Source organism: Cervus canadensis, chromosome 10, assembly GCF_019320065.1.
Source record: "Cervus canadensis isolate Bull #8, Minnesota chromosome 10, ASM1932006v1, whole genome shotgun sequence".
Lineage (NCBI taxonomy): Eukaryota > Metazoa > Chordata > Mammalia > Artiodactyla > Cervidae > Cervus > Cervus canadensis.
The window spans coordinates 42432205-42447972 of NC_057395.1; the positions used below are offsets into that span (position 1 = coordinate 42432205).

The 15768-nt window shown below is 53.5% G+C and overlaps 1 protein-coding gene across 4 annotated transcripts; it reads left to right on the plus strand.

Annotated features, from left to right (window-relative positions):
* The first annotated feature begins 1988 nt into the window (after positions 1-1988).
* Positions 1989-15287, plus strand: PAX1 (paired box 1). Of its 4 annotated transcripts, none has more exons than XM_043479685.1 (5): positions 1989-2364; positions 2788-3417; positions 4985-5127; positions 5653-5875; positions 10027-10898. In XM_043479685.1, exons 1-5 carry the CDS (start codon positions 2091-2093, stop codon positions 10167-10169), a joined length of 1413 nt encoding a protein of 470 aa, XP_043335620.1. In that variant the 5' UTR covers positions 1989-2090; the 3' UTR covers positions 10170-10898. The 4 variants fall into 4 exon arrangements, with proteins under 4 accessions (XP_043335620.1, XP_043335623.1, XP_043335622.1 ...); XM_043479688.1 differs by lacking the exon at positions 10027-10898 and adding an exon at positions 10921-15287 and having other exon boundaries at positions 1991-2364; positions 5653-5882; XM_043479686.1 differs by lacking the exon at positions 10027-10898 and adding an exon at positions 10907-15287 and having other exon boundaries at positions 1994-2364.
* Positions 15288-15768: the final 481 nt, after the last annotated feature.

Genomic DNA, 15768 nt, shown 5'->3' on the forward strand with positions numbered 1-15768 from the left:
TCCTGGGTTTAGGGATAAAACGATTTCGGTCTTGCGCAGCGCGCGACTTGAAATTCAGGCAACAAAAGTCTAGATCAGGGGCTAACAGGTTCCAAAACCACTTGGAGTGATCTGAGCGGGGCTGTCCCACTGCTGGTGGCTTCGGAGGGCCCCAGGTCCCTTGCGTGCTCAGTCGTCTTTGCTCGATGTCTTTTCAGAGCTCCTGGCTTCGGTTAGCCCACCTTCATCCAAATCACATTTTCTCCTCCGAACCAGACCCTGTACGGTCGTGGAGGGGCCTAATCTTCTAAAATAGTCCCACCCCACCTCTCACCAGTGTATTCTGACGCTCCTCTACCCGGGTCGGTGTCCTCCCTAAAGTACCCGGAGCCCAAGGCTGCACCACGATTTCTGTGCTCCTGGAAGGGAGAGTCCTCATCTCTTCTGAACCTGGCTTTTCTTTTTCTAAAGACGGTTCTTGAAATCACCTGCTGGGGCCTGGGCACTCCTTCCCCAGAGCCAGGATTAATCCAGCTCCTCCTAACTGACACTTTCGGACAGTTGGATTAGGAGTCATCAGGCTTTCTGGTTTCCCAGGGACTCAGTCTTCGCTGCTCCCCTGGCTGCGCTGATCGGATCTGTCTGCACCTCCAGTAGCATCACTGCAGCTGTGTGCAGCTTTCCACCAGCTCCCAAGCGCTGGACTCTTGGGGCCAAGGGGGTGGGGGACTCTTTTCTCCTCCTCTGGAGACCTGGTAGTCCATGGGAATCCCTGGGAACCGGCGCTTTTCCTAGGCTCCCTCCAAGGCCCTCCCCTCCCCCCTCAGCTCAGTGCCCTTGAACTTGCAGGGCCCCAAGCTCAGAACTCCCAGGACTGGTCTTCTCCGCCACCTCCTCTCTACTGATCCCCACCTCGAGGCTCCCTTTGGGACTGCCACAGTTAGCGACACAGGGTGGAAAATCTACAATTCAGGTTGACGCAGGAGAGAGAAAGACAGAAAGGAGGTGACGGTTAATGCTAAGGACAGAGAGTTCAGGGTTACACAAACCCCACTTACCTGACAGGGAAAGGACCACTCAGTGGTTTAACAATGACCCCTGGAAGCTGCGGATGCTGAGTGAACGGTGAGGCCAGGCTGTGGAAAGATGCTAGATTCTGGCTGGGAAGAAAGGAAGAGGCCTAGAACGGGAGCTATAGCCTGTGTCCCCTAGTGGACCACCAGACTGCCCCTGGGGTTCCCACAGCACCAGGTCCCTGTTCTGGGGGCCATAGGTCAGAATCCCTTTCTGACCTGTGTCCTGAATTCAAGTGGGTGGGCCAGTCTGCAGGGATCCATAATCTAGAATGCGTGTCTCTCACGTCACTGAAATCACACTACCCCAAGGAGTGGGTAACTGTCAAAGGTAAAGATTTTCTGAGACCGAGATTGAGGTGTTGGCCAGAAATGGGACACTCTGGAGTCACTCCATCCCAAATTCCTCAGGTCCGCTGACCAGGCGCCCTGTACTAGCCTGCTGCTTTCACCGGGGTGCCCGCGCCACCGGAGCTAGGGCACTGGCGGCTGCCCAGGGACAGGGAAACGAGGGGTGCCCACACTGAGCACCCTGCCACGATCAACTTTAATCCCCAGCTATCTTAGTAGTAATGGCGACAGAGGTTACTAACAACTAAAACCAAGACTAGTACCACTACTACTAAACTCATCAATTTGAAATGACTAGACTAATACTGCTAATACATACTCATCAATTTGAAATGACTAGCCCATCCCATCATTCTCAACACTCTAGTGGTAAGGGGCTTCCAGGGAACTGGAACAAGTGGAAGGACCCAGGCCTGGCGGGGGGGGGGGGGGGGGGGGGCGTTAGGACTGTGTGTGTGTGTGTGTGTGTGTGTAGGGGGATGGGTTCCAAGGGAGGGCCGAGGGGGGAGGACGGGAGGAGGGGTAGAGTTTCAGGGCGGGGAAGGGGGCGCCGGGGCGCAGTGACGGGAACCAATGAGCTGCCAACTCGCGAGTCTCCGGCGTGACTGCCGAGATTGACGTGGAGGACACGTCAAATTGATCCCCGCACTCCGCAGCCTCCCGGTCAGACGAATTTCTCCTAATCGGATGAAGTTCACCCTAGGCCTGGGGTCGCGGGCGTGGAGAGTGTCCTGGGAGCGGGCGGCGGCGGCGGCAGCGGGCCCGGGGGCGGGCGGCGGCGCGCTCGGCTGCGGCTCACGGCGCTCTTCCAGTCCGCGGCCCGGCCGCCGCGGCTCTCGGCTCGCGCGCGCCCTCCCTCTATGCCTCTCCCGCGGCGGCGGCGCCCCAGCACTCCCGGACCGCGCCGGGCCCAGCCCCGGCCGCCTCGGCGCCAGGCAGCCGGCCGGCCCGCGCGCCATGGGTAAGGGGCGGGCGGACGAGGCGGGGGCGCGGGGGGGGCGGTGTCCCGGCGCCTCCCTTCCCTCGCGCCCGCGGTTTCCCGGGGAGACCTGGTCCCGGATCCCGGACCGGCCGCGTTCTCCGCACGCCCCCAGTCCCGGGAGTGGAGGGGGCGCTCGGCTAGTATCGGGAGGGCATGTTCCAAGTAGACGCGCCAGAGATCGCGAAAGGGCGCGGAGGGCTGGATCGCGCGGCGCCCCCCTCCGCCGTCCCTGCGAGCATGCCGACTCCCGGGACCCGACGCGGTCCGCTCGCTGGGATTCTGAGGAGCTGCCGGTCACCGTCGGAGACGCCCCGGGTGCGGCCCCTGTCCCCGCGCGGCCACCCTCGGCTCATCCGCCGGTGTTCTCTCCCCTCCCCTCACTCTGGCCGGGCGCGTCCGCAGAGCAGACCTACGGCGAGGTGAACCAGCTGGGCGGCGTGTTCGTCAACGGACGGCCCCTGCCCAACGCCATCCGCCTGCGCATCGTGGAGCTGGCACAGCTGGGCATCCGACCCTGTGACATCAGCCGGCAGCTTCGCGTGTCTCACGGCTGCGTGAGCAAGATCCTGGCGCGCTACAACGAGACGGGCTCCATCCTGCCCGGTGCCATCGGGGGCAGCAAACCCCGCGTCACCACTCCCAACGTGGTCAAGCATATCCGGGACTACAAGCAGGGCGACCCCGGCATCTTCGCCTGGGAGATCCGTGACCGGCTGCTGGCCGACGGCGTCTGCGACAAGTACAACGTGCCCTCGGTGAGCTCCATCAGCCGTATTCTGCGCAATAAGATTGGCAGCCTGGCGCAGCCCGGGCCCTACGAGGCGAGCAAGCAGCCGCCGCCGCAGCCGGCGCTCCCCTACAACCACATCTACCAGTACCCCTACCCCAGCCCCGTGTCGCCCACGGGCGCCAAGATGGGCAGCCACCACGGGGTCCCAGGCACAGCCGGCCACGTCAGCATCCCCCGTTCATGGCCCTCGGCTCACTCGGTCAGCAACATCCTGGGCATCCGGACGTTTATGGAGCAAACAGGTCAGTGGCGGCGGCCTTCGGTAGCCTTCCTGGAAGGGGCGGAATGGAGCGGGGGTCAGGAGTGCGGGTGAGGGGGTCACTCTCGCCGGGCCTCCTCCAAACGGTTTTGGCTCAGGGGAGGGCTCCGGGCTGGCCAGGGAGGCTGAGGGTCCTGGGGCCTTCTGTGGGAGTCCTCGGACATCTTGAACTTTTTATGACAAGTATGGAAAATATTTTCCCAAATGGAAGAGCAATCGCCGACCACAAATTCGGAGGCCTGAAATTGCGCTTTTTCATTCTTGCAAAAAGTATGCAAACCCCTATCGCCAGATCTAAGCCAAACAAACCACAAAGTCAATTTTGTGACCTTTTCTTCAGTTTCTTCCAGGGTCCCTCACCATTCCCCAAAGGGCTCTGTCCCTCCCAGGCCCAAAGACTGTTTGAGTAAAGGGTGAAAGGGCCGCCTGGCCCAGTGGCTTGAGTCTACAGTAGGCCCCACAGGTCCTGAGACTGAGATCTTGGGTCACAGGCGCCTACAGGTTGTGGCCATCCTGAGGGTGGAAGTACCCGCAGATTTGCCCACGGCCTGCAATGAGACTCTCAGCAATCTGTCTGGGTGTGGAGGAAGGAGACTGGGAGAGGAGATGGGTTAGGGGCAGTTTTGATGCGGGGCTGGGGAGAATTGGGGAGGGGGGCGGCAGAACTGAACCCTGAGTCTCCGTGCACTGTCCCATGCCCCTGGCAGAATGGTGTGTCCCTAGGTGAGCAGACAGCAGGAGGGTAAGAGGCAAAATCACTGTAGCCTGAGAGACAGGAGGGGCGTCCTGGATGAAACCGAAGGCTTAGCTCCAGCGGCCTTGGGCCACGTCTCCAGGCCCGTGTACAGGCTTTGTTTCTCCTTGTGGCTCAAACCCAGCCTGGGCCTCAGGCTCAGGCCAAAGCTTTTCATGGAGCAGCCCACCGGCAACTGGCAGGGAGGTGACCTGGCCAGGCCTGAGTTCAGTTCTGGAGCTTTCTCTTGATTTTGTTCGCACACACCTGCTCCAGGAGCAGACCTGTGCCCCGACGCTCTTGGGTGGCTGAGTTGACATTTCGGGACACCTGGGAGTGTGTGACACACTCGTGACACACACATTTATTTCGGGACAACTCTTCAGGGAGTTCTGCACAGAAACAGCTTCTAGCCTTCCAGACGCTTTTTGAGACGTTGAGAAACCCCGTGTAATTTTCTTGAGCCTTCTGTGGATTTGAACTTGGACCTTTTGGGGTGCCAACTCTGGACAGCGGAAAGGCGGCCTGGGCCAAGGTCGCCAGCTCTGGCTACCAGCTGTCTCCCTGCCGGAGAGCCCTTGTTTCGCCGGAAGCGGGTTGAGGGCTGGTGGGGAGGGAGGAGCAGGCCCATCCGCCCTCCTTCTGCGCCACTGGGAGCAAAAGCGAAAGCTGAGGCCTCAGAGCATCTGCCCCTTGGGGGTTCAGAGGAGCCCTGGACTCACCCTTGGATCCCAGGTGGGCACTTGAAGGCCCGGGTGCTCCCGTCCGGGCGGAGGGCTGCCCACATGCCCTTCTAATCTGTCCTGTGTCCCCGCAGGGGCCCTGGCGGGGAGCGAAGGCGCCGCCTACTCCCCGAAGATGGAAGACTGGGCGGGAGTGAACCGCGCGGCCTTCCCCGCCAGCCCCTCTGTGAACGGGCTCGAGAAACCTGCTTTAGACACGGACATTAAATACACGCAGGTAACCGAGCGCGGGGAAGGAGTCATCCTGCATCAGGGGAGCGGAAGAGTTGGGGGCGGGTTGGAGAGAAAGAGAAGTGAGCCCCTCATCCCGGGGTTGGGGGAAGCGAGCTGGGGAGACGGTCAGGGTCTGGCTGCCTGGCCCGGCATCTGCGGGCATATTTCTCTCTTTCCTAGGCGCGCTGGCTTTCAAGGGGATTGACTTGCATTTTGGCCAAGACATTTTTTTGCTAAAAAAGCTGAGACGAGTTAACACAAAAGATCGAGGACTGACTCCCTTTCTCTAAATTCCGGATGGTGACTACCTTGACCCCTTCACCTTTTATGAGCACTTTTAAAGAGCTGGAGTGGGCATCACTTTGCCGGAGTTCTTGCCAGGACAGTTAGAGGCCAGGCTTCGCGTGGGAATCATGGCTGGGACAGCAGGGGGAATGAGGACCCCCCCACAACCCCCCGTAACTGCCTGTTCTGGGGAAGCCGGAGGGGTCGCCGGCTGGTGACAGGCTGTCGCGCTCTCTCCTCGCAGTCGGCCTCCGGCCTCTCCGCGGTGGGCGGCTTCCTCCCGGCTTGCGCCTACCCGGCCTCCAACCAGCACGGCGTGTACAGCTCGCCGGCCGGCGGCTACCTCGCCCCCGGCCCGCCGTGGCCGCCGGCGCAGGGTCCCCCGCTGGCGCCCCCGGGCGCCAGCGTCACCGTGCACGGCGGGGAGCTCGCGGCAGCCGTGACCTTCAAGCATCCCAGCAGAGAAGGTGAGGGGTGCGGCCGGGCGGGCGGCGGGCAGGAGGGCTTTCAAATGAATGTCGGAGCGTTAGCAAGGGTCCCTGGGAGAAAAGGGGGGAGACAGACAGCGAGACCGACAGCGAGAGGTTGGAGTGGATACCGGCCTAGATTCTTCGCCCGGTTTATGCTTTCAGTCTGTTAATTTCTCAGAGTAGATTAGTTTTAGCAGGTGTAAACTGTGTCCCTAGAAAGGCAGGAGGAGGTTGGGAGAGGCGCTAGGACTGTCTCCCCAACTTGTATGGAGAAAAAAAGGCCCCCCCTCTCTGGGTCTCATTTCTGTCCCTAGAAAGGTCTAGAAGGCACCCTCGAGGGGCACCTTCCTGTGACCTGCAGGGCTGTGCTTTCTGCGGAGGACCTGCCGGTGGCATCGGAGCCCTGCAGGTGGGTTGGACCTGCCTTGGGCCTCTTCCATGTCCTGCCCGTCTTTTCCTCCAGGTCCGAGTTTTTTTTTTTTTTTTAATTTTTTCCCCCAAGCAGGCCTTGGTCTCTCCTTAAACACATCCTTTGGGAAAGGAGACAGCATTTCAATTGTGTCTCTAAGGCTAGACAAGCTAGACTCTGAACTGTGTGTGGTGGTTTTGGGGATCCATCTTTCTGCAGGAAATGTGGTTGGGGGTTTCCACCTCTTGCCGCTGCCATCTCGCCCTCCCCCTCCTCTATAAATCTGCTCTCTGATAAGCCAACTAACAGATTTGAGGTATTTGACAGTCAACAGTGTGAGGGGCCTCTTCTTAAACTGATCTTTGGGTTCTAGTTTTTCCTACAACTTGGGAAAAACTCACCTGCTCTTGAGTCTGCATTTTCCTCACCGTGAAAAGAATGACGGGATTTGCCAATTTTGAACCTGCCGCTTCCAAATTTCTGGGCACCAGGAATTTGCAACTTCAGCTCCTCTAGAGAAAGGAAGGAGTCATCCTGGGGAGGGGAGGGGGGTGCCAGCCTCCCTGTAAAGGAGGCTGAAGACACACCTGGGGCGGCATGGGCCACAGGGATGTTCCAGATGACTGAAGGGACCTTTAGTAGCTGACCTGCCTCATACTCACCCAGGCAGAAGTGGGGACAGGTGGCATCCATAGGTAGAGGACAGGCATGTCTTCCTCTCTGGTGACACCCAGGCAAAAAGTTTTATTTCCAAGCAGTTTCATAGTTTCATTGAGACATAATAGCACCATCCATGAAAGAGAAGGGGCAGGGACTAGATGTCACTGTTAACAGTCAGGCAGAGGAACAAAATTTTAAAAAAATATTTTCACCTTTCTTGGAGCACAAAAATTCTGGGATATCAATTTACAGATATTGAGAATTAGAACTCCATTAAGCTTCAAATTTAATTTAAATAATGTAAATTCCACCTGTTCATTTACAGGAAAATTCAAGTAAAGGGAATTTTAAAAGTCCAGACTCAGAGCTCCTCCAAGCTTTCCCTTTAAGGACAGATAAAGGGTCTCAGGGGAATGTTTTGCTCAGAGCCTTGTCCTTGGACTCCAGTCCACTATTTTCTTGACACCTGAGGTTCTCTGCTGAATTAGAAATCAAAATGGAACTTATTAAATTACATTAATGAGACTAAACATTTAAGTAAGTTCATTTGATTTAGAAAAGTGTAGCCAAAAATTTAAATGATCTCCCCTGGGGTGACCCCAAGGAGCAGGAAGACTTAGGAAAAGGATTCACTAACTTCAGAACGATGAGGTCCTTTTCTAACAGAGCCATTCTGTCGCAGCACATGTCAAGCACTACATTAGAAACAAGTTATTAAATGTAGGTAATAATTCAGAGGGGAAGCTGATAAATCCAGTTAATTTGAAGTGGAAAGGGGAACTCATTGATGGTTGATTTTTTTTAGAAGATACCTTCCTTTCAGAAATACAGAGCTGGGACTTTCCTGGCAGTCGAGTGGTTAAGACGCCAGGCTTCCATTCCACTGCAGGAGGCATGGGTTCAGTACCTGGTTGGAGAATTGAAACATGAAAGATCCCACATGGAGCAGCCAGAAAAACAAAAACAAACAAACAAAAAAAACAGAGCCATTGACTGACCCTGGCATTCCTGTCCCTGTAACCATTATTTTTACCTCTTATCATGGAGCATCCCAGCCATTTCCCAAATCTGCAGCAATAATCAGCTACATTCATTATTAAATTAATAACAATTTCCTGATCCTGACACTTCTTTAGAGATCCAAGTAAAGGGTCATTGAATAAATCAGGTCCATCATTAAGAATGATTTCTTCAGCTGGCATACAAGTGTTTGTGTTTGAACAGGAACATATAATGAGAATTACATACCGACTTGGCTTATGGAGTTTTACTCTTCTCATTGGCAGAAAAAAACGGACTTGAAAAATTGTCCCCCATCTTCCAAGTGGTCTTTGAAAAATTACAAAGTAATGCAAATCACTGCCTTTAATTTTCAAATCATTGCTTACAAAATTATCTTCAAAGAAATCTATCCCAGAAAACAGTTTACTACCATTCATTGTTCAGTTCAGAAGAACAGCAGGAATAACATTTATTGAACTTCTTCTGTAAGAAAGCAGTTTTTTTTAGCTGAAAGTCATTTAGTGTCATGAATGCTCAGTAAAAAAACAAATACGTTTGATCATCTAGTCCACACATGAACAATATACATGTAATAATATATATTATATTTTACATACATATATTTCAGTATGTCCTTCAAATCAGGTGCAGGTGACCATTAACTATTATGCTAAGATAAGATTACTCAGATGTCAAATTATGGATTGCAATTGATCAACTTTATCTTGGTAAAGGGTTGGGGGTCTAGGTTCCTTATTGTTTAGTTAAGAACGTGTGGTTAACATTTCCCATTGATGAAAGGGAACGTTAATTTTTGAGGGCTGTGAGCATAGCAAAGTTCCACTTCATCTACATGTGGATGGGCGACGACATTCTGTGTAGGAATCTACACCGTTATCCAGACAAGACCGTCCCCTTCCCCTTCCAGACAGGTGACAGACCCCACCAGACAAATGGTATTTACCGGGTTTGCAGAAACTCAAAGTTTCCCGGCTCTGAGGTCCTTCCCAGCCACTTTTTGGAGAGACTAAAGATTTGGAAATAGCGTTTATAAGATATTGCATTGGCTCAAAGAAAATGTGTCTTTTGTATTTGTTAGAGACAATTCGAGGCTTGTTCCAGTCATCTCTGCTCCGGATTAGTTCTTGAAGGATCCTTAAAGCGAACTTTGCCAGGAATATTAGGGCGCAGGCGTCAGCCTGAGAGCCTGCCACCGCCGCCAACCTGCGTCTCCTTTGATGCATGAGACCTGGGAGACCCTTTTCCAGAATCCCCTTGACATCTCCTCCTCCCCGCCCCGCCCCCAGGGTCCCGGTAGCCCTAGAATCGAAGTCCCAATATTATTTTAAAAAGCTTGTCCCCATCCTGCCCATTATGATTAAATAAGCTTGCAGCGCGCCTGACGCCGGCCCGAGCGAAGCCAGCACGCTGTACCCGCTCGTAGCGCCCGGGGTCCAGGAGGTGGGGACGGAAGGGAGGAGAGGTCTTGTGGGGAGGGACTGTTTGAGGAAGAGCTAAAAACACGGCAGGAGGATCGACCCCCGTAGAGTGGAGTGCAGTCTGTCTCTGGCCTCCCGGGTGTTTGTTTTTCACGAGTTCATTTTTTTTCGCTTGTCTCTCAGGCAACCGGCCCTTGGCTGAGAAACCTACTCCGGAGATGTTTTCTAAACAGGCCCTCACCTCCAAGTGTGTGTATTGGGTGGAATGAAAAAATGTGAAAACTCAGTCGGCTGAGCGGCCGCAACTGTGTTTAGGAAAGAGAGCTGAGAGGCAGGGGCGAGCAAGGGCTCTGTCCTGGAAAGGTCTTCAGGTCCTTTCGCCACCTCTGCGCGAAGTAGTGCGCGCGCGCGCGCCCCTGTCGCAGAAGTATGGGCCCGGCTCCGAGCGCTCAAGTCACGGTGCGCCTGCCGCCGGGCGAGGGCTGCTGCGGGCGTAAATAATGGGGAGCTCCCCTTCGCCCCAAACTGAGCCGCCCCCAGATCCCCCCTTTAAAGGAAGACATGGGTGTGGGGGAGTGGAAAATAAAGTTGAGAATAGGCGTCTTTAGGTGTAAACAATCCTGTGCCTCCTTGTGCAGGAGAAGCCGAGCGGCCGAACGTCGGGAAAGGGAAAAAACAGTGGTTGCACAATAGTGGCGTCACTCTTCTGGCTTCCAGTAGCAAAACTTGGGCCCCTTCTCAAAACCCTAAGCAACAGTGCAACGAGCAAAATGCCGCCTGATCCGGCAAGACCACAGTCACTGACTCCGAAGGTCCCACGCCCCAGGACGCGGTGTGCCTACCGTGGCGAGCGCAGCTGGGTGCCCGGGCCGCGAGGGCAGAACGAGGTCTGCAGCCCGCCTCAGGCGCAACCACCGCCCACGTCGGTCCAGGCCGCCCGGGACTTCCTCGAGGGGCGTTTTGGTGACCCGCCCCGACTCGATTGCCCCGGCCCACCGCGAGCTCTGCACCGTTTGGAGGATAGGGACCTGGCCGGCTGGGGTCTGGGGTGGGGTGGGGGTGGGGGTCGGGGTCGGGGTGCCGGGAGGCGGCGTGCGAGCGTCTGAACTCCCCGCTCCTTACCCGCGACGTCCGGAATTCGAGAGCCGCCCCGCCCCGGGCCGCCTCGCTCTGCAGCGCTTCCGTGCGCCCCGGCCCACTTTGCTGAGCAGCGCGGGGACCAGGCCATTTCGCAGAGGGGTGGGGGAGGGTCTGAGTTATGGAGCATCTGCCGGAGTGCCCGGAGCCGAGAACCGCGGCCCGGGCTGGGCGGGCGAGGGGCTCCCGCCGGTGGGCGTCGAGGGCACAGGGGGTGCCCAGTCTCGTTGCCTCCTTGCAGTGCCCGGCTGTGGAGCGCGCGCCGCTCCTTCCTCCCGGGACCCCGCGCTGCCCATCGCGTAACTGAGCATCGCGGTCCGCGGGTCTGCTGCTCCGCGCAGCGCCCGATAGTGACCCCACGCCCTGTGCTTCCTCCCGCAGTGGCCGACCGGAAGCCGCCCAGCCCCGGCGGCAAGGCACCAGACGGCCTTGGGAGCTTACACGGACTACCCATCCCGGCCTCGACCTCCTAGGGCCGCGCCTCCGCGAGCCGAGCCCGAGCCCGAGCCCGAGCCCGGAGGCAGCGGCGGAGCGCGCACCCGAGGATTCGCCGCAGCCGAGGTGCCCATCAGCCTGGCATCGCCCTGCCCCGCGCCCGGAGGCCGCGCGTCCTCCATCCTCCGGGGTTTTCGGCTTCTCTGAACTTTGGCTTCGGACTGTTACATCCTCGTCTCGACCTTTGGTCCGACGCGGCCTCCCCCGCCTGGCGGCCTCCAGCGTCTTTTCCGACTTCGTCCCGGGCCGATCGGCACCGCCCCTGCCTCCCTACCCCTCGTGCTGGCTCTCCCACGCCTCTTTTCTCCCTCCCTTTTCTATCTCCTTCCTATCGACCCTCCTTTCTTCCCTCACCTTCGGCCTCTTTACGTTCTTCTCTCTCTAGCCTCCTTTCCCCGCTGCGTCTTCCCCGTCCGTCTACGTGGTCCCCATCCGGCCCCATCCGCTACCTCCTCTCCTGGGCCTTTAGTCACTACTCCGCCTCTCTTCATTGGCCCTGCTTCCTCCAGCCCTACCACCTTGCTAAGAACCCCCCTTCCACCCCTCCCCGAACCCCCCGCTCGACAAGTGAGCAGGACAGGTCCTCTGGTCTTTAGCCCCCACCTCTCAGGGGCCCCCATGCCTACTCGAGGCGGGGGCTCGAACCTGGGAATTGGAGAAGCTGCAGCATTTATTTCACATTTTATCACAATGAACCCAAACAAACCTTTGGTGAACTGTCCCTTCTCCTCCCTCCCCCAAGGACATTATCTGGAAGTATTCTTGTCTGGATTTCTTCTCAGTGCCTAAGGACTGGGTTTCTCCTTGCTTGCTCTGAGGTGATGTCACCCCAAATAAGGTTTGAGGGCAGGGGGGCACCTGCGGCCACTGGTGTTTTCTGTGGTTAGAAAACCATTCCTACCCCGGAAGTGTCCGCTCCCACTCCTCCACACCCAACAGGAGGGAGTCCAGCGTATGGTAGACATGCCTGCACTGTTTTTTTTTTTTTTTTGTATTCAGGAGTCAGCCCATTTGTTAATTTAAACCACAAACTGCTTCTGGGTACAAAGGTGCAATCTGACTTCTGGTTTGCAAAGGGATGGGCTGAAAAAACCCAGAAAGTGTCCTCTGGAGCAGAACACAAGCTCTGTTCACTGCTTCCAACTTCAGACACTCTGGAGGCAGGACCCTGGACATAAAACTGCAATCTTTGTGGTCAGAAAAATGTCACTGGTGAGAGTCTGACATCACCTGTTAACCATGGCTACCTTTGAATAAAGGAAGGCATCTAAAAGTCTGCTTTGTAAGGGCAAGCCAGTCTGTGTCCAGCCTGGAGTATTGTGTAGGTATGTCTCACCGACTTAGCCCCTGGGTTTCCAGCATCAACACTATTAAGAGGAAATTGTTTTTATTGGTTTACTCCTTAGCACTTGCCACCCAGACTGGGGTAGAAGTGAAACGAAAAGGAGATGACCATTTTCAGGGATGGTCCCTGAAAACTCAAAGTAGCAAGGCAGAATGCAGGAACCATTCTAAAATGAAGTTAATTCTTAGAGGGAAAAATTGGGCAGAAGGCAGTAAGAATTTTTTCAGAACACTTTAAAAAATGTTCTAAAGCTAAAGAAAATTATAAGAGACTATTAAATAATCCAGGGATTTCTCAGTGCAGAGAAGTCTCTGCTACTTATTTTATTTTTCCTCCCTGTGTTTGGTTCTCTAAGACTGACAGCAGAGATTTTTGAATTGAAGGTTTTACTTGTAAGAGAAGCTGTCTGTTTGGAGGGAACTGGTGGGGAAATTATTTTCAATGCATCTTACTTCAATAGTACCTGCTGGAGGTATTCATCAAAATTAATGAAAAGAATATCTGCCTGTTTTCATATAGAAGCTTTTATTCCAGTTCTTCAAAGTCTCTTGCCTATTAAAAAAAGTTCCATTTTATAGACAGGAGTATTAAGGATTAGGGACCTAGTTTATGTCTCTGGACCACATGCAGCAAGCTATGGATCACAGGGTCTGGACAAGGAAACTGGGTGACATCATCTCATCAGAAAACCAAGATTGGGGCTCAAACTTGGAGTCTGGGGTCCTCAGCCTTCTGTGCCAGCATTTTCTGCAGAGAGGCTGCTCATAATGGTAACAGGAATAAAGCATTTAGATGAGCTTATGTGCTCAGTCATCCAAGCATCTCACACACCCCTCCGTGTTGCTTGGAGGACTGGCTACCTCGGGCAAGGAAGAAGGCACCTCAGCTTTTTCGAAGAAATGAGAAGAATCCATCTCTCATTGCTGTCATCCTTTCCCCTCTGCCACTTCTCACTCTGTGTTTGGGTTGCCTGGGATCATGGATGAGAAGAGCTGGAAAATGCAGCCCAGCTGGAGGATGCCCTGTGCAAAGGGTGGCACTTTCCAAGTCTGTCCCCTGTGGTTCCTCCTGTGGTGTGGCTGGAGGGGGGTCTTCCAGGGTCCCCGACTCTGAGGGCACATTCATGGGGGGGGGGGGAGGGGGGCGGCGCAGCATTCAGGCACAGGGCCAGCATGCTCTGTAACATCCATCCTGTCTCCTTCCTGGAGGCTGTGGGTCCTGGGAAGTCCCAGCGGGCTTAGGTGAAGCCTCTACTCCACCAGGTGGGGAGGGGGGCCTGTACCCTCGCCAAGCCTCGTTGTCCTGAGTGTGAAATGTACCCTCCCAGGTCGTGACATCACTGGAAGCCCGGCCCTGGTGTTGCTTCACCTGTTTGGAGATGATTATTTTTTTTGTTGTTAACAAAGGGCAGGAGAGTCGTTTTTATGAATGATGGAAGGATCCAGAATTGAAATGTTTTGAAAAGAGCCCATTAAGGATTGGATTTTTTTTTTTTTTTTTTGTTCTCTGTCCACACAGCTCTGTGGAGGTACTGGGGACTCATGGTAAGATTACAGAGTACTGTGTCAGATCGAATAATTTGAGAAGGAATCACTCCTCAGAGGCAATTTGCACTAGCACCTGCCTTTTATTATTTTTTAATTTAAGAATAAAAATTTTTAAATGAAGAGACGTACCCCAAAATAAAATAAACAAAAAAGATATGCAGTCACTCAAGTCACCCTTTGATTTGTCGAAAGAATGAAAGTTATATACATTGTTAGAAAAGTCTAGCAGCACAGAAACATCGAAATGAAAAGGGAAAGCTTCTTCCAGTCCTCATCTGTCTTTAAAGGTGAACGTTGCTACAGTTTTGTTTTGTTTCTAAATGATTCCTTCCAGGAAAAAAAATGCAGACCACAGAACCCTGTTTCTGTGTGTGTACTTTCTGGGTTCATCTAGTGCTGTGCTGGGTGCACGCGGGTGGGGTCTGCAGGTCTGATCTCTGCACACCACCAGCTCCAGCATATCCACTTGATTCTTGTGAAAGGATGCATATCAACAGGGTTTTATTAGAAACAGAGTATTTGTAAAAAGGGCTAGCTCCGTGCTTTAAATGAATAAAGATGGAATTTTGTGGCATTCTTGATTGGAGGATGGGCTTAGAATGGATGGTAGGAACTTCCCTTGGGAAAGGTGGCTGCTTTGGGGCAAGGAGGAAGAAAAGCCAACAGAAGGGCAGGAGACACAGAGCTTTGTCCTTCCTAAACACATTCTGGTTTGTCCTGCGGGTCACCGAAGGATGCTCAAACTTGCCAGGGATTGAAGAATGCACTTTTCCTTTCCTTCTAAAGGAGAGTGTCTCTGTAGGTCAGAAGAGAGAGATGGAGGCAAAGGGGTGGGGAAGACCCTTGTTTGAAGAAATACTGGATAGCAATAAAATGTAAACATCCAACACTGGCCTGAGCATTCTTTTTACTTCTCCCCAAGTAATTTGAAATCTATGTGGCATTAATCTCCTGCTGGGTGGACCCCACTTACTGACAACTGTGTTTCCCTGTTTGCTTGTTTCTTGACTCCTGTTAAAGAGGGTGAGATTTATTTAATGGAGTGGTGGTCTGGGTTAAAGCCCACTATAGATTTTCTGGCATCAGTTTTTCTAGCTAGAATTACATTGGTTGAGGTTTTTTTTCAAAAGAAACTCTACCTGCTCCATGTGAGGCTTGGATAATATGAACTTAGAATCTTGCCAGAAAATGCCCGAGGAACTCAGCTGAAAGGACTGTGCATCCAGGCAAGCTGTGTAATGAGAAACATTTGATTCTCCTCTTTTAATGGGCAGGGATTATGCACAAAATGGTATTGGTCTTCACCTTGACCTTGCTGTTTGAACTATAGCTTCATTCACTGTGGCTGAGATATTTCTAGCCAAACTGTTGGATCTCAACTTAAAAAAGTTCTTCTGTTTTTGGATTTTTTTTTAAAGGACAGAGCAAGGAGGAATCACACTGTCTTCTTTTTCCAAGGCAATAAAAGGAAAACCACACATTTAGTAACAATCCAACTTGGGAATTATAAACACTTGGAACAATTATACTCAATTTAGTCTAGTCTCTTCTTTGGAGTTGAAACCAGTTGAAACCCCTGTTTCACTCTAAAGAGCTCTTCTCTAGGAGAGCACTCTGTGATCCTCGTTGGAACACACATCTGTTTCTGGGCTGGCCAAGTCCAAAAGTGGAATCCCAATTACAGTTTTCATGGGTGATGGAATTTCAACTGCCTTACAATTTAACCACCTGGGTTCCCTTCACTCTTTTTCTTCTTGAGGATGAAATAAGCTGATCAAGTGCTCACTCAGCTATTAAATTACATTTCCATCCTGTAACATTCTATTTCCTTTTTCTCTAGTGAGATATATTGACTG